The sequence below is a fragment of the Vigna umbellata genome, chromosome 11 (genome assembly GCF_029865625.1).
Source record: "Vigna umbellata cultivar VRB3 chromosome 11, Vumbellata_1.0, whole genome shotgun sequence".
Lineage (NCBI taxonomy): Eukaryota > Viridiplantae > Streptophyta > Magnoliopsida > Fabales > Fabaceae > Vigna > Vigna umbellata.
In genome coordinates, this window is record NC_142175.1 from 2,003,503 (window position 1) to 2,030,675 (window position 27,173).

The following is a 27,173-nucleotide window of genomic DNA, read 5'->3' on the forward strand; positions in this document are numbered from 1 at the left end:
GGAGTGGCTAGGGTTTTGGAAGGGGCTGTGTTCGCGGAGGTGGAGAGATTCTTGAACAGAGAGGGAAGGAAGAGAATTTGGAGTACCTTGTGCGGTGGAAGGAGGTGGTGTGAATGAAGGGGTTGTGTTCGCGGAGGTGGAGAGATTCTTGAACGGAGAAGGAAGGGAGAGAATTTGGAGTACCTTGTGCGGTGGAAGGAGGCGGTGCAAATGAAGGGGATGTGTTCACGGAGGTGGAGAGGTGGAGAGATTCTTGAATGTGCGGTGGAAGGAGGTGGTGCAAATGAGTGGCCAAGTTTGTGGCAGAGGATCTTGTAAGAGACCTGAAAATTTTCGGTTTGTAGAGGTTATGCCTCGGTTCATCAAAGACTCGAAGCAATAGACCTGTATCCGGGTCAAACAATGGGTCAGCAACGTTTTCTGCCTCTGTTCCATAAGTAACAGAGGCAATATATCTCCTTAGATATCGGTTGCTTTAGAACCGAGGCCTATAGTGTCTCTAAAATTACAGCTTTGCCATCGTATTTTAATACGCTTCGGTTTTTCGAAAACCAAATCGTAATGGGCGATTTCAAATACGAATTTTGCACTAGTGGTATGAAGATCAAACAATCAAACAAAAACATAAAAAACCTAAAACGAACTAACCTTGAAGGTGAGTTTGGTACTAACGAAATGAACGTCACAAAGCTCCTATCCAAAGAGTACTTGTACACAAAACCAAACGGTCAAAACGAAAGAAAATCATACCTAAGTAAATAATCAACGTAAAATGAAAGGAAAATGGAAGAAATGCTGAAAATGGTTGCAAAAATAGAAGATGAAGAGAGGAGAGCAACGACGAAGAGAGGAGAGCGAAACAACAGAGTAGAGAAAACAAAGAACAGATGTGAAAGAGACGTTGTTACTTCAATAAATTTAACCCTAGAAACACATGTTATTACCTCAATAATTTTATTAACTAAAGCAATAAGGGCTCTACGGCCTCGGTTCTATTAAAAAGCCTCTCAAAAAAATAAAAAAATAAATAATATTTTTAGTTATTTTATGTCTCGATTAACAGCATAACCGAAGCAAAAAAACTATATGGTCTTTGTTCTCTAAACAACCGATGCCATAAACCTAGTTCAAAAATGAGTCAACGGAAAAGTCAAATTTGTAGTGAAATTTGACTCTGTTATTTATAGAACAGAAGCCATAGTCCATTTAAGATTCATTTTTTTTAATCAAAACATATATATTTACAATAATTACAAAAAAATGTCACAACGTCAATTTATAACAACGTGGAAACATAAATTAAGATGAAAGTTTTTAAACAAATTATGTGAAACTTGAAGTGTTTCGTCTTCTAAATGATATGACACATGCGTTCTCTTTATTTATCTAATAAACTTATTAGATAATATATATATATATATATATATATATATATATATATATATAATTTTTAAACTAACATTAAGAACTGTAAGATGCATTTTAGACATTCTATTAAAAGAGGTTTCAGAAACTTACTACTCTTAGTTAAGATTATAGTATAGTAAAAATTATGTGAGAATGTCAGACAGTAAAATGCCTGTAATGTCATTGGAAAAAATTATAGACATTCTCCAGAAGTTTTAATAGCATCAAATTAATCACGGGACACAAAAGTACATAAAAGGCACGAAATTATTTGGATGACATAATTAAATAAAAATTAACGTGCAAATACATGGCGTCGGTATTCTCCTAAGGCCCATATGGGAAATATGTTTCTGTATGCCGCGAATGTGATCATGCAATTCTTGTTGAACACTCCCATTATTTCCTGAAGTGATGAAAAAATAACATTAAAGTTGAATGATGTTTAATTAAGATTTGTCAAACGTTATAAACACTTTGTAGCTAATACCACAATGTATATATAAAAGAAGTACATTAATTTTCTGAAAATAAATTAATTACTGGATAAGTAGTTCATTTCACACAAAAAAATACGAGACATACGTTATAATAAAATTAAAAACAAATTGTCATTTACTATAGTTTAAAATTGTTATTTGAGTAATAAAAATAAATCTTTTAATATATTTATTAGTCAATCTTATAGAGACAAAATGGAAACAATGATATTAACATTTATCTAATGAAAAAATTATAACAGAACGATGTTGAACTGAAAATAAATAGAGAGAAAACAATGAATGTTATTAACTTATTTTTATATTAATATACACGATACCTGTTGCGGATAGTCACCATTCTCCATCTGTGAATTTATCAAGTACACAGCAGCTTTATGCAGTGGTGTTGCATCTCTTTCAGCCTGTTACATTATGAAGACCATGGCAACACATTATAAAACATAATATCTTAGTAATATATATATATGTGCTTCGGTTTTGTAAAAATCAAAGCTTATAAATATGTGGTGGCCTTTTCATAGTTATGGCAAACTTATAGGCTTCGGTTGACTGGGGATCGAGGCAATACGACCGTTCGACTTTGGTTGTGCTATCAACCGATGCAGTAACCGAACGTTCCATGCATTTTGTCCACCAATATGCCTCGGTTGTTTGGGGACGGAGACAATATGATCGTTCGGTTTCAGTTCTGCTATGAACCGAGGGAGTAACCAAACATTCCAAGTTAATTTTGTCCACTAATATGCCTCGGTTGTTTGGAGAAAAATGCAATAGGACCGTTCGGTTTCAGTTATGCTATGAACCGAGGCAGTAACCGAACGTTCCAAGTTAATTTTGTCCACTAATATGCCTCGATTGTATGGGGACAAAGGCAATAGGACCGTTCGGTTTCGGTTCTGCTATGAACCAAGGCAGTAACCGAACGTTCCAAGTTAATTTTGTCCACTAATATGTCTCGGTTGTCTAGGGATAAAGGCAATAGTACCGTTCGGCCTCGGTCTTTTACTTAACCGAGGTAATAGCCCCTGCGTAAACTAAACGCGAACACATTTTCTCGCGTAGTGTTCTTCCTCTTCCCTTTCACACCTCCAAAGAAGTTCTTCTATCCAACCTAGGGTTCTTCTTCCTCTTGTTCTCTCCGTTCTAATTCGCGGCAAAGGAGGTTTGATTCTATTTCCAATCTCTTCTCTCTACCATTTATCTTATTCCCCCTTTCTCACTGATTCTAGGTTGGTATTGTAGAGAGGGGAAACACCAATTTTTTTCCCTATTGCTGGTTTCGCTCAACAAACCCTATTTGGAGGTTCTTTAGGATTTCTGATTTCTTTTTGTAGGTGCGTATTGGGTGGAGAATACTCATGGCGGCGCGAAGCTCGTGGGTTTGCAATTTAAGCTCGTGGTCCTTCTGTAGATTTTTGGTTCTTGTGGTTTGCAGGTTTGATGGCTTCCCGGATGGAGATGTGGTGGTTGCAAGATCTCGCGTTGAGTGGCGCGATTCTTACGACAGCGATGGCCTGAAGTAGGCTTTGCAGTGCGACAAAGGTGGTGATGCTTCACGGTGGCGATGGCACGAGGCAGTAGCGATGGTGAGGTCGCACTTGGGTTCGCGAACCTGTTGGGAGAGGCGCTTTGGTGCGAAGCGAGTTACATGGTTGATGCGTCAATGGAGGAGATGACGTGGCTAGGGCTCGGCGAGGGTGAGAACCGTTCGGCGAGGGCGAGCACCGTTCAACGAGGACGAGCACCGTTCAGCGAGGATGAGAACCATTTGGTTCAGTACAAACCGAAGCTTAATCTAAAAAAAAAAAACATCCTACTGCCTCGGTTACCTAAGAACCGAAGCAAAATCCGATCGCTTTTGGGTCAGTTCTTAACCGAGGCAAAAAACCTACCTTTTTTGCCTCGTCTGTATATGTCTTGATTGCGGAATTGCTGCCTATAGGCGAAAATAGCTGTTGTCATGCACTAGTGTATATATATATATATATATATATATATATATATATGACAACACTCAAAAATGGATTAAAATTTCTTATACCTGTCCTGCTTCAAGTAGAGCCAACATAGCCCAGCCAGTGTTTACTACATGAGGCTTGTTGCCTTCAAGATTTGTATATACCTGAATGAAATGAGGTTTCTATAAAAGTTATTCATGAAAACTCACCAATAATAATTCACGTGTAATATTCAATTTTAGTTTAAAAGGTAGAAGATATATATTACAAGATTTTATTGAGAGCATGAAACTTGTTAATTAAAGAGACTAATAAATAAATAAATCATTAATAAATATTTTTATTTATATAAACCTCTAACATATAAAGACAATGACGTATTCTAAATCTATCAAGTTAGATAGATTGTAGAATAGTGAATGAAAAAAAAAATGTAAAACATTAAATCATCATTCACCTAATTAGATCCTAAAACATTACAGAATTATATTTTATAGAAAAAAAAAGGATTATAGTCATTCCTCTTATCGAATATAATACTAACTAAAAAATACAATTAAGAAGTGAAGGATGTCTTCAAAGTGACTAATCTTGATTTTATGACCTGTTTTCTCAACATGGAAATCATTCAAATTAAGAATGAGATTTTTATTTGTAAAAAAAAGTATTCAAAAGAGATGTTAAAAGTTTAAGTTGGATAAATACAAAATGATAAACACTTACGAATCAAAAGGAGATGTTCAGTAAGAAGGATGAAACTAATGAAGTTGATGAAGTGCATTTTTTGGTTGGCTGTGTAATGTATCTTACATCCACAAAGCTTTATATTTTATTTCTTGTCAATATTTTAAGAGATTTGGATATAAATTACGATAAAAGCACAAAAGTCTTTGTGCTAAGCAAGCAACAATTTCAATTTCACACAGTCAAGTGTTTCATTGGAAGACTTAACGTTGTAATGTAAAGTCGTTTCAGTTAAGAAAATTTTAAAACAATGACAATGAAAATCTACTTTTAGTGTAATAACAGAGATAGAAAAAGAAAAGGAGCAGCAGAAAAATTATAAAATTTTAAGTAGAGTTCTCACTCTTTTTAGACCCATGTTTAAAAAAAAGTATTATTAGGAATCCATTATTTAACATATTCTTTTAACAATTAAAACTGCAAAGTTATAAGAAAAACATAATAGATAACAATACATATTAATTTTTTAATTTTTAATGAATTCCAAACAGTAAAAAAATAATATATTTGAAAATAATGTGTTTATAATTTTTTGACTAATTCTAATCTAGGTTAGTGTATTTTACCAAATCTGGAATATTGGTTTCCAATTTATTTAAGTAATTTTAATCCTTAATTGTTAATTATTTATAGTTTTGCTCAAATTTTATTTAAATTATAGCAGCTTTTTGTTGCTTTGAATATGACAGGATAAGATCAGGAACACAATTGCATGAAAATTGTATCATTTTATGCAGGATTTAAAAAGATAGTAGAACAAGATAGAAACCAATAGCTTTTTCTTAATCTGAAAATTGAGCAAAATAAATTAAAAGTTGCGGAAAACAAATTGAGTTAAAGAAAATACAGAATCAAAACTACTTATAATTAAAAACTAAGAAACTGCGTAACTGTGATGGACGTCTCCTGTGGATTAGAGAGAATATCAATTTAAAATATACAAATGTATATAAAATTTAGGGTTAAATATGTTTTTAGTCCCTAAACTATTGACCGTTTCTGGTTTTCGTCCCTCTTCCAAACTAAGGTACGATTTGGTCCTCAATCTTTAAAAAACGTTCGTTTTAGTCGAAAAAACGAATGTTTTGAGGACTAAAACGAGGACTAAAAACAAAATTTTGAGGACTAAAACGAACGTTTTTCTAAAGAATGAGGACCAAATCGTACCTTAGTTTGGAAGAGGGACGAAAACCAGAAACGACCAATAGTTTAGGGACTAAAAACATATTTAACCCTAAAATTTATTTTACAAATTAGTTTTGTGGAATTAAATTAAGTTTAAAATTTATTATTTAACATAGTATAAAAACATGTTAAAATCTATCTCGTTTCATAGATATATTATTTCATCCGTTATTTTATAAAATATCTCGTTTTATGGGTATATTGTTGCACCGCTATTTTATAAAATATAATAACTAAAATTATAACTTGAATCATGTTAGGCATATAGAACAAATTTTGCAAAGCATTAACTAAAGAAACACAGTTTGATATTAAAATTAGAGAAAAACCTGGTTTTGAGAGGACAAATAACTCTCTCCCCAGCCACCAGAAGGGAGTTGCTTAGATAACAAAAACTCAGAAGCTTTTCTGATGTTGGAGCAATCACTGAAACTCCTTCCACTGCTTACCAACCCTTTTACTGCATACCATGTTGCATAAGTGAAGCAAATTCCCCATGAACCATACCTGTTTAACATTTTAAGTGCTTATTCTTCTACTTAACAAATCCATAATTATACTTTTAATTTTTATTTTTAAGACTTACTTTTTAATATTCTTGCAATACAATTATTTTCATTTTCATTCATTTTAATCCTCTACAAATAGTTATTACTTTTTGTTTCTGAACACTGGTATATTGTCACCAATTACTCTCATTTGATATTGTTTCTCTTGATGAAAGGTTGAAATGATTTCAAAATAACTTTTTCCTTTAGTTTTATACACTAAAACATTATTTTAATAACGAGGAAAATATGTTTTTAATCCTTGAATGACCTAAAATTGGAATTTATCATGTTCGAAAATTTTGATACATTTTAGTTTTAAATTTTAAAAATAAATTAATATAATTCTTTTAACTCAATTACATTAATTTTTTTGATATGTCAAACATCTTTTATATTAATATTTAAATTTTTTATACCATTTGATACATTTCTACTTTCATATTTAGTAAAAAACACATTTAACACAAAAAAATCATATTCATTCATTTTCAAAATTTAGAAGTCAACATATATCATGTCAAAGTTTAAAGATTAAAAAAATATTTAACCATTTAATAAAAACATATTTAACAATTCAATATAAATGTTTTTAAAAGACAAAAATAAAACAGCAAAATGAAACAAACCTTCCTATAAACAAAGTTTACCACTAGCAAGTTCTAAAAATTCTTTCATAAGTATTTTTTTCTAAATTCTTACTTTTTAATTTGTGTATAAATTAATTTTAACCTAAAAAAAATCATTTTACCTTTTTCTGGTAGGACTTATTGAAAAGGTATACGAACAAACCCTATTTTGACTAAAAAAAAATATGAAACCAAATTGAGTTCAAACCAAAAATTATATAGTTTAAATTCACATTAAAAGTTAAAGTCATGAAAAGCAATAAAAAAATCTGATATTTGATTGTTTTTTAATTTTATAGTGGTCCACAAATTCACTTTCAATACCATTTTTATCATTTTATGGTGATTTTTCCATGTATTGAATTAGTAAATGATTTGGTACTCATGATACCAAATTGATCCAAACTTAAAAGGTAGAAAGATTAGATAAAAATAATATAATTTATTTTAAATTTCAAACCATGAGCCATCTGATGATTGTGTTTTCTGAATAAAGGCGACAGCTTTTTCAATACAGCCTCGTATTTCTCTTGGACGGTGTTCAGGATAAAATTTCCTAAATAATGTCAAAGCTTCAACCGCTGCAGAAGTGCATTCCACGTAACTATACAGCATATATTAAATAATTATTAATAAAATAAACACTTGAAATTATGGATAAAGAGATGTTTATAAAATCAACACTTGAAATTGTGGACAAAGAAATATTAATAAAATGAACACTTGAAATTGGGGACAGAGAAATTGTCTATAAAGAAATATTAATAAAATTGTCTATAAAGAAATATTAATAAAATCAACTCTATACCTGAAATTATGGATAAAGGGACAACAATAAAATCAACACTTGAAATTATGGATAAGGAAATATTAATTAGATAAGCACTTGAAATTATGTATAAAGAGATAATAATAAAATCAACACTCGAAATTATGGATAAAGAAATATTAACAAAATGAACACTTGAAATTATGGTCATGAATGCAAGATTGTTACAGTAATAGAAATGTTATTGACATTGAATTACTTACGGATAATCGAGAATTATGTCGCCAAATGTTTCAGAAGGATTGATTATCTGAAATTACAGACACAAGTTAATAATTATATTTACTTTTAGTTCAAAAAAATTAATCATATGTATTTTAGCAATGAGTATACAATATAACTTTTTTTTTAAAATATATAAAAATATAAAAAAAATGTTTATTAATTATAATTTTTATTTTATCTTTAATAATATTTTTAAGTCATAACAAAATTAAAAAAAAAAACACGATGATCTGAAAAAAAAAATGAAATTAAAACATAATGAGCAAACGAGCATTGACTCTTTATGTTAGAAAAAAGTAATCATCAATATTTCAGGTATAATTAAGATGTAAATATTTAAAATATTTGATTTTATATAATTAAACTTTTTTTATTACAACTAAATTTTAGTACAAGTACATAATCTAATAAATATTACAACTGGGTTTAAATATAATATATAATAAATAATATATCTAATTACTTTTATTTTTACACAATATATAAAGTTATATATAATAAAATATAATAATATATTCTTATTCATAAAGAAATTATTAAAGAGCTTAACAAAAAAATTGTAAGGAATGTGTTTTTTCTGGTTTATATCATATATAAATTTTAGGAAAATTAAAGAAATACAATTACTTTAATCCACAACCAATTTTCATATGTAGACCTCTCAAAATTATTGGCAAATAGGAAAAAAAATCAAGTTATTTCAATAATAATGATAAAAGGGTTACTCTAAAATAGAATTGAATCTTTCCTAATACATATACAATTAATTAATTATATATATATATATATATATATATATATATATATATATATATATATATATATATATATATATATATATATATATATATATATATATATATATATATATATATAGTTGTAGGGAATTCTGAAATTGGTATTTAAAATAGAATTGAATCTTTTCACAGATTACTTGAAAATTGTTTTATTCAGGTTTAATATTTTAAAAGACTTTTATTTTTAATTTAATTTAATTCGATTCGTTTATTCTGTATTATTACATCATAAATTTGTTTCAAAGAAGTTTCCTAAATAATGCTGAGAGACAAGACTACCTCCATCCAGTTATAAGATCGTGTGAGCTCATACGTTGGAAAGCCTCCATCTTTATTCTGCAATGTAACCAAAAAAATAAATGATTTTGGAAATTAAATTAATCTTATAAATAATACCTTACATAATTACAATCAAACATACATATTAAATTCAAAACGATTGGTTATACTTTTTTATAACAATGCAAAAGTATAATTCAAGAAAAAAGTTAAATTATTACATTAAAAATTTATGTTTTATCACATTTTGTTGCGATGATGTGCTACTTTTCTTTATTATGAAGTTAAAATATTAGATTATTTTACATCAAAAGTATAATAAATGATAAATAAATTTTTAATATTGGTCTTTATGTTTAACGAGCTCTAAAAAGAACCTAGAAATTAGAAAATAGAATCTTAAGGACATAAAGTTTTTTAAATAATAAGATTAAGTTATTTTAATATTTAAAATTTTTAAATATAAATAAATTTATATAAACAAGTTTCATTATTTAAAATTATATGAGTTTGCATATACTTTTAAATCTTCTATAAGATTCTTTGTCGATTAGTGGTTTTAACCGTGTGTCCTAATCATATTTATGTTGTTTGTAGGAACAAATAAGATTTTATGTGCTTGTGAAGCTACCTTAGGATCCCTAGAGCTTATTGATCTGTGTAAGGTAGGAAGCTATACTTTAGTGTGTTGTGCCTAGGATATTTTTTTGTTGATTGAAGTCTATTGAACATAATTATTATTTTGTGCAAAATTGTATGGTGTGTTAAATTGCTTAAACTGAACTGTTGGTTTTGTTTCGTATGTGCTGATTGAGAAAACTAAAGATTTGATCATTTGACCAAGTTAGTATTCATTCTAACATTAAAAAATGTTTTTGAACCAAACATTAATTCAAGAATACCAATCTAAATAGGTCTCTAGTTTACCGAATCACATATTTGAAGTGGAAATTTAATGATATGGCGTTGAGCAAGACTAAGATAACATTGAGTGCTAGCTTGGATTTCAAGTTTGGAAGCATTTTAGTCCCAGATAATTGAGTGTCACTTTTTCCTGCTAAGTTACCACTTTAGCGAATGATCTATCGTTGAGTGGTGGTAGGGCATCGCTGATCCATTATAGGTCTGAAACCATTTTAAGTCCATCTCACTAAGCGACAGAATGACCTCACTGAGTGAGCCATTTTACGAGAAGAATGACATTGAGTGTCATTCTTACCACTGAGTGCCAGTTCATATTTTCATCTTCTTAATTGGCTGATATCTTTGGTTGATTGGTATTGATTTGTATTCTTCTTGATATTGTTGATGATTCTGTAGATATATATCAATCCACCCCATCATTGTTCCAACAATAATGCCTCCAATCCAACCCACCCCAATGTAGCCATCTCCCCTACAATAGTTACCTCCCCAACAATAGCCTCAACAACATGAAAATGAGCATAATGATTCAGATGACAAATGATGATTAGGACTTTTTGTAGTTTTACAAACATTTACTTTTTAAGACTTGTTTATTTTTTCTCAAAATGAATTACACTATAACTATTATATTTAATGATATGAATTTCATTAATGATTGATGATTATGTTGTTTGAATTATGGCATTTGTCTGTATTGTCTAAATTAAGACATCTGTCTCCATTGATTGTATTGGCAGGTTCATTGTGGTGAATAGGAAATGTTATCCACTACATATGTTCTTGTTCTGAACTTTATCGATGGACTTATTGACGAATTAGTCTGTCGGTAATATAACTCGTTTTCATGTCATTATCGACAGATCACGGTCACTGGGAATTACTGAAGGATGAATATCGTCGATAATGTAACCGATTTTGTCACGTCATTATTGAAGGATCATGACCGTCAATAATTAACAACAATCTGATGTCGTCGACAATTACTGACGACCTAGCTTTCGATAATTACTGACAAATATAACGTCGATAATTACCAATGATCATGATTAGTCAATAATTATTTCTAACAAAATATTTAACAACTAATTTTTTATTGTTGATAATCTGTCAAAATTAATATTACTAATGGATTTTGATATTTATCGACGAAATAAAATAAGTTATAAAATGATTTTTTAGGGTGTATTTTAATTTTTTTAAAAATAAAAGTTTATTAATATTACTCTTACACAACGTTTTTTTAACTGAATTTTTTTATTTAACTCTTTAGAAAAGTTTAATTATTTTTAATTTAAAAATTATCTAAAAAATACAATAAAATTATAAAAATGATTTATCTTTACAATAAAGTTATGAAATTTAATTTTTATTATTATAAGTGAGTGCATTTGTTTTCATTGCTCGACTGTAATTGCAAATGATTTGAATCGAGTGTGTCACCTGAAATGAGAGAATGATATTCACTGCATCGTATAATCGCTTTGCATCCAATGGCTCACCAACAATTTCTGGTGCTATATCCGAGAGTAAGAGACAAGCCTGCAAAAAAATTTACTAATCAATAAAGAAGAACCAAATCATAGTTTTTTACCGGGACACTCCTACAGTTTCTTTTCCGATTCTCTTAATATATAAAATATTATAAATCATATAATCAAATAAAAATTACAGTTTAAAAAACATAATTTAAAATATTTTTATATTATACAATATATCATGTACTTTGTTATACAATTATATGTTTTTAGTTTTCGTATCTTTTTCAAACTTTAATCAAATTTTATTTCGCTCTTTTAAGGTTAGCAAAACAAATGTTTTGAGTCCTCAAGTTGGCAAAACATATAGATAGTTCGGTGGAAAGTCCAATTAGTCTGGTAAGATGAATAGAGAACTCAAATAACTTGATGTGAACTCTAGATAGCTTAATAAGGAACATGAGAATTCAAATAGCTCGGTTGGGAGTCTAAAGAGTTCGGTAAGGTGTTATCCAAGTTATGTAGAAAATCCATTGAGCTATCAGAGTTCTCGATACACCTTATCGAGCTATTTGAAACTCTCATCGAGCTATCTGAATTACCCATGTACCTAATAGGACTATATGGACTTGCCATCGAGTTATCTCAACTCTTCATTCACCTTACTATATTGTCTTCACTTTTCACTGAATTATCTAAATATCTTACTGACCAGAAACAAATACACATGTCTTGTCGATCTTATCAGACTGGGACATAACACACTATTTGCCACCAAGTTATCTTGTCGATTTTGGAACACGATATATGTGTTTTAAAAAGTGACATACCGTTTGTCACATTAAAGAAAACTAATAACATTGGTCATAAGTTATTAAATCTATAACTTTTATAAAAATGATAAAAATAAATCTTTGAAAGAGAGACGAAAAGTTAAAAATATATATAATTTAAGGATAATATATATTTCAAATTTGCATAACATATTATGATTGAAAATATTGTTTTTATATGTTTAATATTAGTACAAATACATACACGTATCACACATGTGTGTCTATTTTTTTCTCTTAAAAGATAAAAAAATAAAATTTTTATTTATGATTATAAAAGTAAATATAAAAAATTTTCGAAACAAAATAAATTGTTATTTTAATATAAGAAACAGTTAAATTTAAAATAAAAAATTAAAATAACCCTAAATCATGAAAGTCAAGAAAGTTACCTTTAGTCCTTCAGCTGTGCAATCAGAAGTTGGCCATCCATGGTCTGCAGTCGAAAAAGGCCAACTGCCTTTCGAAATATGACGAAACCATTTATTTTGATCACCCGGACAGTCTTCTAAAATCTTTGGAGAAAAAAAAAGATAGAAAGAATATTTTTATAAACAGGGATAAACCAATGCAAAAATGCAACGGTAAATGCAAAAATTATTATTACCTGTGTATTCTTGATGTACGTATGAACTTTTCTTAGAGTTGGACCATGTTCTTCTGCTAGGTTTGTTGAAATAATTGCTTGGACAATAAATGCAGTATCCCATAGTTGACTTCCATTGTAACCCTGCAACAAAAAGTGATTAAGTACATTTTCATCCTTTTTCATTCTACTAATTTAAACTAACTACTTCAATTCAAATTTCAAAGTTAATCGAATAAAGTCATGATTTATAAATTCACTGCAGTTTTTTTTACAAATAATTATTGTATATATAATTTTATATACAGTTTTTTTAACAAAATTTTGTATTTCATCAGTCTTAAAATACAATTATATATATATATATATATATATATAATTGAATAAAAAATTAACTTTTTTATAATATATTATTTTAAAAATTAAATTTGTCCAATTAGAAGGAAAGCATCCCTTAATAACTTTGACAAGATGAAAAAAGTTGACTTGTATATTGACCTTCATTTTGAGACCATCTTCAGCAACCCACAGATAATCATGAACCCTTGGAAGATGTAACTTGAATGCCTCAGAATTTGGATCTTCCACCCAACAACACAGCATGTTTAACACCTGAATTATTTCCATTGATAATAATAATAACTAAGTTGTCAGTAGCACTGCTAAGAACTTCCTGGTTTAGGGTAAAAATATGATCAAAATAGTAAAAGTAAATTTTCTGGGTAATGTAAATAAAAGGTGCAAAGTATGTCCATTATTCTAAACTCTTATTGGGTGGAAAATGGAAGAACAAAAACTCTCAAGAATTATTACCTTGTTTACAGGACCTAAGCAAATATAACGAGTGGTCTCATCTTCATAGTGTATACGCTCCATTACAGTCCTAAGAGCCTTTTCCCTCAACTTCTTTCCCGGAAAATGCATGAAAATAGGCTCAAGGATCTTGTGTAGAGTTGCCCAGAGAATATCCTGCACAGGTGAGTGAGGATAGTACAAGTCTTCCTGCATAAGAACGAAGGTATTTATCAGAGCAATTGAATTAGTTGCTGTTGAATATAAAATAATAAGAAGTCGTATTCTGATTTTATTTTTTAGAGACATTTAAAGTCTATCAGAAAGCTAATAGCTTAAACATCAAGGAGTGTTTTTATCGACAAGGTTTATGTTCAATTCAACAAAAATTCAGTTTTGCATTTTTCTGATTTTCTTTTTATTTTCATTTTTATGTGGATATTGATGGATTAAATTATTTACAAAATAATTTTCTTATATTATTTTGTATTTTGTTTTGCATTTTTTTCTAATGGAAGGTAAATTTTCTTGAGTTGGTAATTAAGGAGATTGCATTTTCTTGAGGTTGTTGTTGCACCATTGTTTTTATTGTTCTGACCTTGCACAATGTTTAGTCTGTTATGTGCGTTTCAAATTGATGCACGCTTAGTGTTTAATCTGTATTAACTTAAGCTTCGCCGATTAAGGTCACATTTGTTTAATCTATGGTAGTGCATAATTGATTAAATAAGTGTGTTACATTTGTTTAATTCGATTTTATGAAAATTGGATTAATCTTCGCTTAATTGATTGGTTCGTGTTGGATTAGGGATGAGAAGAGTGTGTAATTTGTTGTTAATCAAGGATAGGAAGCATTTTAGTTGAATTAATAACCAACTTGTCCTTAATTAGTGTTTTTAATTCGTGTTTTAGTTAGTTAATTTAGTTCACACAATCTGTTCAAAACCCCCAACTACATTTTTGATCCTTTGACTAAACCAAAATTGGTTCTTAAGAGATGACCTAGGAGTCATTGCCTAACATACTACATTTTTAATTGCAACAACAATTTGAGTCGAGCGCGAAATCAACGATCACCTCCTAACAGGCTTCATCTAACGTACCAATTAAATCAGATTGGAACTTCTCACACCCCTCATGGGTAGTGGTCAGTTCCTCCAGTTGAACACGTAGACCGGAGAGGGTTTTCTTTTTTTCGACCACCTCCGCCTAGACCTCTTCAGCATCCCTTCGATCAACGAAATTGGCCAAGTACCAATTCAGCATGATCGCGTGGGAGAAAACCTCCAAGCGGACAATTGTTAACTCCTTTTCGGACATTTTTTCCATAGTTGTCCACTTGGCTGAATTCATGTGAAAATTGGCTTTCTAAAATGGAGTAAGAAACTTAGCCAAGCTAAGACCAACTCACTTAATAAAACAATAAAAGAGAAGATATCATACCGAACACTTGTTTGTTGAATTCCTCATGACCAAGACATTCAATGAGGACATGGGCGGGAAGGCGGCGAGCAAGGCTGTTGATGACCCCAACTGCTTTGACTTCAGTCAGAGTCATGGAGCTAAGAGGCTACGACCTTATCGTACACAAATTTCCTGTCCAATAGAAGGAAAATCACAAGTGTCTGGCTTCATAAAAAAATTTCGGCCGACCCGACTTTTTTATTACTACCTTAAAATATTTACTTTTGAATCCTTTAAGAGAAACTAAAAATGGCTTAAATAGCCACTTCTTCTCCACGGAGATGAGCGATACCCAACCCCTTTTGGTGATCGAACGAACATTAAAAAAGTGGAGGAAGATGACAGTTGTAGGGGTTATGCCCAAAGTGGAACATACTATACCACGAACGCCTGCATGTTAGCCTAACAATTCATATGTAATTGGGTGGAAGCGATGTTCAGCTCTCTTAGCATGGCGACTTCAAAATTGGTGAAAGAAACCCGAACGAAGATTTGGGAAAATAGGTAAGTGTATGCAAAGAGAAAGTCTTCGACACTGTCTCTCTTCCCATGATACACTCACTCGTTCCTCCTTACAAACTGTCAATCGGATCTGCTCAACATCCTCCACGTTCCACACAACGAAGGACTGGTTGACCTATTGCTCCAAATGCCTCTTCATGCAGAAGAAAGTGACATACAATCCCACCTTGTGGGCGGCCTAGTCATAACCTAGAATGATCAACAAAGCCCACTCGGGTTCTTCCCCCTCATTCCCGCCATCCACCTCCACTCCCCCAACCAGCGTGGAGACCAACCGCGATTCCTGAGATGGCCCTATCACTATATACAGTGGGTGAGAGATCAACCGAGCTGCTTTTTCGCTCGGTTCACTAGTAAAAAATGTGGTTTTTAATTCGCTATATAGGCTTCGGTTATGTGAGAACCGAAGCCTATAAGGATTTATACATCGGTTAATGTAAGAGCTGAGGTAGAATAATGATAATGGCACCGGTTAATTCAAGACATGAGGCATATACCACTACCAAGTTCAGAAAAAAGGCCCTATTGCCTCGGGTGACTAGGCAACTGATGCCTATACCTCTCCACTTTATTCAGACTTAACCTAATCCGCGCTTCTCCTTCCTTTACTCTCCTATTTTTCCTCTGCGCGTGCTTCTTCTTCCTCCTGCTCTCCGCGTGCCAGTGTTCGGCCCATTGGTGCCCCGCCTCGCCGCTGCTGCCTGTGGTGCTTCCTCCAACAACTCCACTCTTTCGCCGCCGCTGAGCCTCCGCCGTTGCTGCTTCCGCACTCCTGCCTCTACCGGAAATAGAAAAGGGCCAAGCCGCTCCAGATGCAGATCCGTCGCTCCAGATGCAGATCCGCCGCTCCAGATCCGCTGTTGCTGCTTCCGCACTGCTGCCTCCACCGTTCCAGATAGGCGAGATCCACCGCTCCAGATCGGAGCCCTTCGTCGTCTCCGCCGCGGCGCTTGTCGTCAAACTCCTCACCGCCAGTCGCTGCTATCCTCTAACCCCTTCGAATGTCGCCGCCGCCCTAGATTGTAGCGTTTGCAGCCGCGAGTCGCCGTCAAACTTCTCATTAGTTTTAGTTGTTTCTTGTCAAACTCTGTTCAATCAATGGTTTAACATTATTGTAATATTGTGTCTTGTTTCTTGTTTGATTCCTGTATGATTTTCTTTTGATTGTTTTAGATTGTTCAATCAATGGTTTAACATTGTTTTAATATTGTGTGTTGTTTCTTGTTTGATTTGTGTATGGTTTTCTTTCTGATTGTTTTAGATTCTTTAGCTGGAAATTTTTGTTTGGCATGATGAATTGAGTTCTAAATCTGAAGAAATAAAAAAAAACACGCCACGCTACTGCCTCGGTTCTTAGAGAATCGAGGCATATTTCTATCTCGTTTTATTTCGGTCCATAACCGAGTCATAAAGTTTGGCTTTTTTACCTCGCTCACATATGCCTCGGTTGTAAAACCAAGGCCTATAACCAAATCTAACCGGTGTCTTTTCTCATTATCCTACCAGTGGTTGTCTTAAAGAAAGACAAAGGCACAAAGCTTGGAGACGACGACCGACCACGTTCACCAGTAAACCCCTGTCACCTCTCCCTGTCAACTCCTCAAAGGAACAAAGTTGAACGGTGGTCATTATTATTACCTTAAAAGCAGCATAGAAGTTCAGACGGTAGGCAGAGCAAACAAGAAGATATTGGTGAAAATGACAACTTGCCTTCACCCTTATTTATAGGAAAAACCTGGCGTAACCGTCAGTACATCCCCACTATTGATCTAGACCACGATCAATGGCCCAGATAACGCAACCCTACCACTTCCACGAGGCACGGGACACGATGTCACGACACGTGTTTTCCCGCCTAGCTAAGTTTTCAAAATTGGGCTGAACGAATAGAATCTATGTCAACACAGAGCGACCACTAGCACCTGCACTAACAAATCCCAACGTCATCTAAAGGTGCCCAGGGCTTGGGGGCCTGTGTACTGTATGGTCAGGCCACAAGAAAGGAACAACCGATCACATACATCTAAACCCATGAAATCATGATAAGCAGTATTAGGAACTGCTCGGTCGGGCATGAGCAAAGTTCGAACGAACACCCTCAGCAATAAACATCCCTAAAAACCGCTTTAAGCTAAAGTTACTGGTGACTACTACTTAGTAGGTAATGGGCCATGATTGGACCGTAATAAGGGTTTCACTAATCCTAGGCCCATCTTAAAAGTTATAATTAGAGGGGTGTTACTCCCTCCACCACTACAGAGTGTCTCCCTCCACCTCCCCATCTCTTTTTTACCCTTTAATAATATTTAAATGAACGTAAATTGAAAAAATGTGGATATGCATTTTTAAACGGATATCAACATTCGTTGAAGTACAAATGAATGTCGACATCCGTTTACGGGCATTGAAATCCGTTTAAAAAAAGTGGATCTTCTGCTAATGTGTTTTTTGCTTTATTATTTTTCCAACCTAATCTTATAAAGCATTGATGAGTGGATTTGATTGATCAAACATTTCTTTCTCATAAACTACCTACTCCTTGTACTCCTAAATGCTTCCTCTTCATGTCTCATTATTCCTTGCAAAAACAAATACTACTACTACATCAATCACGAACATCCATTCAAATAAAAGATTATATATATATATATATATATATATATATATATATATATATATATATATATATATATATATATATAGCATCATCACCACCTATAGGTGACAATTAACAATATATAAGCTCATATAATTGTGCCTGCTTATGCAATTTACTACAACCACCTGGGTTTAACTTTTGTGATGAAAGTTGTCACTTTTCGGAGACCCACAGAGGCTTGTGAGCGCTGTGTGGGTGAAAGCCTTGCAAGCATACAGTGAAGGTGACCACCGCTTCCGAGTTATAAAAGTGTAAGACCCATGAAAAAAAAAATATTTATAATAGTAAATTTTAGCATTTTATTAGTAATAATAATTTTAATGGATAGAAAAATGTAAATTTTTGGATATAAAATTATAGTAATTCTAGAGGGAGAGCTTCAAATTTTTGATAACTTATTTAGGATTTTTTTTTAAGAAAAGTGAATAGTGAATAGTAAATAGTAAATAGTGAATAGTGAATAGTTAAAAAAAAATATATATTAAAATAAATTGTGGAAGAGAATACTCCACGTAGAATTAATCATTCAGAGATAAGAATGGTGAATAAAAAAATAATTTTTGAATAGTAAAATTGAATAGTAAAAGTGAATAGTAAAAATGAATAGTAAAAATGAATAGTAAAATTTTTTGGCTATAAATAACCAAGGGGGGAGGCTGAAAATTTGCATCAAAATTCTAGAGAAATTGTGAGAGAAGAGAGTTGGAGGGAATTCTAATTGAAGAGGGGAAATTCTGGAAGTTTCCGGAGAACGGTTTGAGAAGAGGAAACTAAGTCTGGAATAGAGGTAAGGGGAGCTAACTTTGAGTATTTCCTTTTGTATTATCTTGAGTCTGGAATATGCTATATTCTGCTTTTTTCTGATCTTAAATCTTGAATATGGAGTATTTTGTTTCTGTATGATCTTGAAAATTAAATAAGAGTATGCTTCTGTGATGATATCCAAGTGTGATAGTTGTAAAATGTGATGTTGATTATGTTATGTCATTTGTATGTTATTAGTTGTTTATTTTTTTGTATTTTGGAAGGATTAGAAATTGTCTAACCGGCTCTGCCAGATTCAATTTCTTGTTTCCCCAAACATTTTATTGCTTTTCTTGTTTATTTTTTTATTTTGGAAGGATTAGAAATTGTCTAACCGGCTCTGCCAGATTCAATTTCTTGTTTCCCCAAACATTTTATTGCTTTCCTTGTTTATTTTTATTGTATTTTGGAAGGATTAGAAATTGTCTAACCGGCTCTGCCAGATTCAATTTCTTGTTTCCCCAAACGTTTTATTGCTTTCCTTATTTATTTTTATTGTATTTTGGAAGGATTAGAAGTTGTCTAACCAGCTCTGCCAGATTCAATTTCTTGTTTCCCCAAACTATTTATTGCTTTACTTATTTATTTTATTGCATTTTTGGAAAGATTAGAGGTTGTCTAACCGGCTCTGCCAGATTCAACTTCTTGTTTCCCCAGACATGTTATTGTTCTTGTTATTTAATTATATTGTATTTTTGGATGGATTAGAAGTTGTCTAACCGGTTCTGCCAAATTCAACTTCTTGTTTCCCCAGAAATTTTATTGTTTTATCTATTTTTTTTTGTTATTGCATCTTTCTGGAAGGATGAGAAGTTGTCTAACCGGCTCTGCCAGATTCAACTTCTTGATTCCCCTAAATTTTTATATTAATATTATTTTGATGGTAATGGGAGCTAATTGTTTTTGTATGAATTTATTTTATGACTTTTATGATAACTGAAACTATGAAATTGTACATGTTGTGATGGGATGAATTTAGTCTGTTTTGAATGAGTTTGTTGGCTGAAATTGATCTTGCTGGAAGGTCTGAAGTAAGGGTTCTGAAATAGTTTATATATGGGTATTAAATAGATGTACAAATATTGTTTGAGGTTGCTATGAGAGGAAGTGAACACATTAAAATTTGGCATTTCAAATTTAGAGCATAAGAGAACATGGTAAATAAATTAAATAAATCAATTGTTAATTATTGAGGGCCTTCTTTGTTGGTAGGATAGAGGAACCTTAAAAACCTGAGTTGGCACATCCGTGATCATAGAGCAGCCCTGGCCTGGTCCAGTCAGTTGTGACTAGTCATATGTGCTGGCGTCGAAGGTGAGTTTGATGCGTTCAGACATCTAGGTCCTCTCCGGTGACCAATTGGGGTAAAGAAAAATCTCTATTAGGATGAAAATAAAATAAAACAAGTTGATTGTAGATGCATAATATCATCATGGTAAAAATTTCATATATATTTTATTTATCATTACATTGAGCCCAGACTTTAATATGTAGTTCTTAAGATATGTTGATATATTTTGGTTGATCCATGATCTTTGTTTGGTGAAAATATGTTGAGTTATACTCGTTGTGGGCAAAATGAGTTTATAATATGAAGCATGATATCTGGCAATATGTTTAATTTATTGATACCAAAACGAGTTATTATGAATTCATGATTAAAGAATGAACATGATTGAGTTAGGTGGATAAGAGGGTATGAATTGTTGGTTTTATGAAATGTTGGAGTGGATATGAGAAATCATTACTTATGAAATGATGTTTACTACCGGGAGTAGTATGTTCGAGTTATACCATGAGAGTTTGGTATGAGCAAAGTAACACCTGAGGTTTATGAAAGCAGGCAGAAAGTGGTCTGACCATAAGGCTTTGACATAAACATATGATTCGTAAGTTTTATAGAAGCAGGCAGAGAGGGGTCTGACCATAAGGCTTCAGAAAGTAAGACATAGTATATAAGTGAAGCTTAAGGAAGCAGGCAGAGAGCGGTCTAACCATAAGGCTTCATGAGTAAGCATGGTACACTTGTAAGATTTATGGAAATGAGAAAGATGATTTTGATAATGATGAATTAAGGACATCGGAATAATGATATTTTATCAATTGCAGAAATACATGATTATAATATTTTTATTACAAGTTTAATGATTTTATGATATGGTTAGCTTACCCTTATTTATTTGTACTATGATCATATAACTCATGTTATATGTGATTAGATAATGTTGCAGATGCGGTTGAAAAAGCTTAGAGATGAGAGAGATGCGGGGAAAAACTTTCAGGGATTTTTGTAAAAAGAATAAATTTGTATTGGGAAGATTATGTTGTGTAAAACTTATAAGTTGAAATTTCAGTGGTGAAGACTATATTGTTTAAAGTTTGTAAGTTTGGTATTGTACTTTGGAGTAATTGAAATAAAGTTTGATTGTTTATATGAGATATCAAATTAATTTAGTCTCTACTATCAGTAATACCCTTTAAAATATTTGGGTGTTACAAAAAGCACCACAAACAGCCACATCATCACGCCACGAATCAAAACCAAAATGAAGAAGAAATGGAAACGGATATGAAGGAGAGAAAGTGAGAGTTGGGAGATGGAAAGAAACGAAGTCATAGTTGAGGGTGAGAACAAACGGGTTTGGAAAAATGAGAGGGGGGTGGGACTGTGAAAATGAATAAGAGATTTAGAATTTCAAAAAAAGGTAAATAAATATGATTAAAGTAAAAATGGATACTTTTATAATTAAAAAAATTTTGGGGAAATTTGAGGAGGTGTAGGGAGCATTGATGGTAGTGGAGGTAGTAACACCCTAATTAGAGATCAATAATAAAAGGATACGTGATTGCATTTATTGTGAATTTAAGACTTTCAATCGGATTGATTACTGACTTAAGCATTAAAGTACTTTTGACAAGCACTCTCGAATAATTTGGAACATAAAAGAGGAAGAATTTAATTAAGGACCATTTAGAATTACCTAAACATGCTCGGAATAAAATGTGGAGATGTGATTAATAAAGATACTCTACCCTGTACTTGAAATATTGACTAATAAAGATAACAAGTAAATTAGACCACAGGTTAGTATTTACAACTAGCTAATATGATAAGCCACAAACGAGACAAGACAAAGTTAGCCATTGATCAATTTTTTTTAAATTAAACATTAAAATAAAAATAAATTAAATGATATTTTTGTCTTATATTATTTGATGATACAAATATATAATATAATATTAATTTCAATTATTAATTGTAATAAATTAATTTAATATACAAATATAATAGTTATTTTAATTTTTTAATTAAATGTATTAATTAATTAATTATATTTTTTTAATATATATATATATATATATTAAAATAACTAATTAGTACCATTGGTGCCTAATAACCAGCAACTCATTTTGTCGGCCGTATTTAGCGGTGAACTCCTGGTTGACTTTTTTTTCTTTTTTCCTTTTTATGAGCGGGACACTTACACATAATCATATTGCGCTATTTCTTGTGCTTAAAATGCTATCAAAAGATAACTTAGGTATTAGACCGTGGTCTTTTCATATAATTACTAACAATTATACTATTAATAATAATTTATTTATAAAATATTAAAATATGTTGGATACATTTAAATAAAGATAATTACGTTCTATTAATAATTATATAATTTAGAAAGTAAGACAAGCATCATGAAAGTTAATTATGTTAAAAATAAATAAAATATGAAATTTGGGTAATATCTCAAAAAATGTTAAAGATAATCTAATAACAGGTAATGATGACTTAACAACAATCCCTATATATTATCTAATGATAAAATGGAAGAGGAAAATATTAAGCGGATTGACTAACCTTTGCACACAAATTACGAGCCTGATCCCAGTCTATATCCTCATACGGAATCGTATAAAGTTCTTTTCTCAAAGACAAAACTATCGGTGTGATCGAACCAACAAATCTCTTGCCATATAAGTACGACATTGGCAAATACACCATCCGGCAGTGATTCCACATTCTTCCTGACAGATTTATAACAAATTACGATTTCTTAGTTTAGTATTTGAAATAAAAAATTTATTTAACCGTTGCTTGGGTTAAACATAGACATATAATTATGATACATATGTTGAAATTTTTTAATTGGAATAAACTAAAAATTGACCACTTGTATAAGTTATTCATATAAGAGACTTGATATAATATTTAACACAACCTCCTAATTTATTTCAGTGAAACAATTCTAACAATAATATTAGAATATATAATTTGTTTTGGTGTCCGATTCACACAGACAGAAAAATATATCTCGGTCTGGTGAACATCCAACCGCAGTTAGAATAAGTAAAAATACATTAAGATAAATGGGTGGAACACGTATATTTTGTTATAGTAGAAACTAATACTTAACTCACACTTCTTAAAAAAACGGTTAAGAATCAAAGTATGACTTCAAACTATCATTTTAAGTAGAAATAAAAAAAAAAACTATGTATATAAAAAAAATAGACTTACAAATATTAAATCTTAATATTTTATGTAAAAAATGATATGAAGTATTTTTATATGGACAACTCGATCTTCACAAATGATAAATTTCTTCTTAAAAGAAATTCCAAAAACACGATTGAAGTTTATCTAATCCAGTTTATCTTGTGATAGTTCTTCTAATTGTCATATCGTATCTAACTTTCTCTTGTAACTCAACAAGATATATAAGAAAAAAAAACATATATAATTAGTTTATAAAGCAAGATCTAACCTGGATGAAACGGGAGCATGTACGGAAGGAGCCATATTTCAGGGGGCAAAGGATTATTTCCTGACCATTCATAAACTCCAAGAACCTATATAATTCACAACAAAGTCAGAAAATAAACACACGTATATATAACAAAATTATTAAATTAAGGATAGTATATGAACCGAAAGCCACATCTTCCCCCACGATGTTATGAACGTGGCCCCACCATGCCTTAGAATCCAGTCACGGGCCTTCTCCATTTCCGCTTGTCCACCACTGGCTCCCTCACCAAGCAATCTCAGAGCAACATAAGTCAAAACAGAGCCAAACATTGTGCTTGAACCTTCAATATGTAGACCCCACCCACCATCCTCGTTCTGCAGTTCCATTTTTAACCAAATAGGACTTTGGAGAAGCGCGTAAATTTCAGGGAAGAAGGATGTGAAGCTCTTACTTGATGATTATACATAAAACGCCGAATTTCCTTTGTATGTTCTTCTGTGAAGACTAAATTCAACGCCCCACTGATATACAAAGCAATCACCTATTAAGTAAATACCACAGTTAGGTATGCAAGGCCGGAAAACTGACGATTCCGAAAACTAAAATTTAGGAATTTTAAGAATACACATTTGTATATATGCAAAAAGAAATGGTTTAATCCTTTTCGACATCCCTATTTATATACGAATGTCTCAATTGGGTCCTCGTTTTTTAAAGTGTATCAAAATGGTCCCTAATTTTGAAAATTGATATCAATTGAGTCTTTTCCGTTAAGTTGGCTGGACGGCGTTAAAAAAATTGATGAGTGGATGCTGAGATGACGAAGGAACGCTCGTCCACCAGCGAACGAACGCTCGTCCATCGAACGAACGCTCGTCCATCAGCGAACGAACGATCGTCGACCACCGAACGAACGGTCGTCCAGTGTGGAACGAACGGTCGTCCAGCAGTAAGAGGTCGACGAGCGTTCGTTCTCTGGTGTTCGTTCGTCATCTCAGCATCCACTCATCAATTTTTTTAACGCCGTCCAGCCAACTTAACGGAAAGGACTCAATTGATATCAATTTTCAAAATTAGGGACCATTTTGATACATTTTAAAAAACGAGAATCCAATTGAGACATTCGTACATAAATAGGGATGTCGAAAAGAATTAAACCAAAAGAAATTGCATAAAAGATTTATAAGAAAAAAAAACAATAAATTCATTCTTTATTTGTTTTTTATAAATTCGAATGTATTTAATTTCTAGAATATTTCATTTTATTTTTTAAATTTTTGTAAAAAAGTTTGTAAATCTTTTCTGAAAACATCTTCAACATAATTTTCTTAATACTAAACCAGATGAAAACATTTAATTATACTTTTCGTGAATCTTTCTGAAGAGAAAATTGAGAAACAAAAATGAAATGAAGTTATTTACGGACTAAAATTAGTTTGTATAAATATTAAAACAACAAAAAGAAAAGTTAATATAAATGAACTAATTTTATGTAATAATTGAAGTAATAAAAAGTTTATTGAAAAATCTGTTCATTCATACCATGAATTTGATACGGCATAAAACTTACCAATGAAGGAATCATGAACATGGGACCACCGTAATCACCTGGCCAGTGTCCATCGTGACTCTGAAGAGTTGAAAGGAAACTCGTTGCCCTTCTTAACGTTCTCGTCACAACCTCTTCGGTTACGTCCTCGATGCCTTTAACCTCTGCTTTGGGCAAGACTTCGTGCATCGGATTCTCTTTCGCAAACTACAGTTTACACCAAGAAAGATGAACTATTATTCAACTAAATCAATTTTCGGGAAATGATTTTACCAGAACGAACTTGTTAATGTATTTCAAAAGTAACTGGATATTTTGGAGTATTGATTCCTCCTCTTCAGATATACAAAACCTGCATACGCAAAAGTAAATCGGCGCTCTGTTTCTGAGTGAAGCGATTATGGTAGAAACTGTGGCGAGCCTCTTCGATTTGGAGAATTTCTTGTGGTGATTGAAGCGTGGGATCGAATTCCCAGACCTGTCTTCCAAGGTGATTGTTGCGTGTCCGTAGCCATTGACTCTCTCCCTCTGCGACCTTCAGCTTCCACATTTTCCCCCAAAAGGAGGGAATCACTATTGCTCTGCCACTACTCAGAGGAAGTGATAACTCAAGTGAAATGATTATTGAGCAATTAATATAAGTTTTTCATTCTACTATTATTTTATTTATAACTTGACTCACTATAATTAATAGTTTACGAATCATCTCACATTTGGAAAACGAATTTGTAAGTATAATTTTTTAAAATAAATTTATAATTTATTATATCATTTAGAGAAAAATAAACAAGATATACACAAGGTCTTTAAAAAGAAAATAGTTCTTAGCCTCGTTATTGGTGAACGCTTTCAACGATAGTGTTAAAGTCTAAATTGCACTAGAATTTAACATTTTTTCACTAATATGTTGTATAGTGGTAATACGTTGTTGTCATTCACGCTACCAAATTATTATTACTTAACAAGACAAACCCAATGTTAAAAGTATATCTTAATGAAATTGATATTGAAGTTTGGTGTAGATATGAATTTAACGAAGGTTTAATCACTACGGTGGTTTCTATTTGTGTAAAATTGTCTCAAATAGGTCCTCGTATTTTATTTGATCTTAATTATGTCTCTTTTTCTGTAAAATTGAGTCAATTTTGATTTTGTCGTTAAATTCAGTGGACGACACTAAATTTTCTGTGTTTGGGTTGACTGCGCAATTTTTAATGACGTGACACAATGTGGTGAAATTTATTTTATTTTAAGTTTTAAATAAAATCCTTATTTCAAACATTATATTAAGTGTCCCGATTGCATCCTATTACCTCTTTCACTCTCTCTCCAGTGCCATGGAATTCAGTAGCCCCAAAGTGTTTTCTCTCCGGTTCTGGAATCATCGCAAGGGAACTATAAATGCAACTACCAAACCTCGTAATGCTTCCTTCTCACGCCTTGTGTGAGTTTTTCTCTCTTCCTCTTCCTTTGCTCTTCTAGTCGCCGAATAACATGAGGTTGACGAGGGCCATTGGCAACCCCGTCTTTATAAGGACCCAAATAAGGAGCATAAAGTTTAGTGTTCCCTAGGAAAGAGGTATAGTTAAAGTAGCCGAACTTCCCAGTTCTAGGAACCAAACCAGAGAGATTGTTATAGGAAAAATCAACAGATGTTAAAATTTGCATAGAAGCTATGGAACCTGGAATTGAGCCAATTAAATGGTTTCT

The 27,173-nt window shown here is 31.9% G+C and overlaps 1 protein-coding gene across 1 annotated transcript; it reads right to left on the reverse strand.

Moving 5' to 3' along the window:
- Nucleotides 1–1,566: 1,566 nt before the first annotated feature.
- Nucleotides 1,567–26,093, reverse strand: LOC124837235 (cycloartenol synthase). The gene is made up of 18 exons (XM_047312545.2): nucleotides 25,816–26,093; nucleotides 25,485–25,670; nucleotides 24,366–24,455; nucleotides 24,094–24,288; nucleotides 23,930–24,014; nucleotides 23,023–23,189; nucleotides 13,739–13,927; nucleotides 13,424–13,537; nucleotides 12,947–13,069; nucleotides 12,732–12,854; nucleotides 11,472–11,570; nucleotides 9,105–9,161; nucleotides 8,007–8,053; nucleotides 7,435–7,578; nucleotides 6,127–6,304; nucleotides 3,952–4,032; nucleotides 2,228–2,311; nucleotides 1,567–1,813 (listed from the first exon to the last, which is right to left on the reverse strand). The coding sequence occupies exons 1-18, from the start codon at nucleotides 26,011–26,013 to the stop codon at nucleotides 1,703–1,705; spliced, it is 2,271 nt and encodes a 756-aa protein (XP_047168501.2). The 5' UTR covers nucleotides 26,014–26,093; the 3' UTR covers nucleotides 1,567–1,702.
- Nucleotides 26,094–27,173: the final 1,080 nt, after the last annotated feature.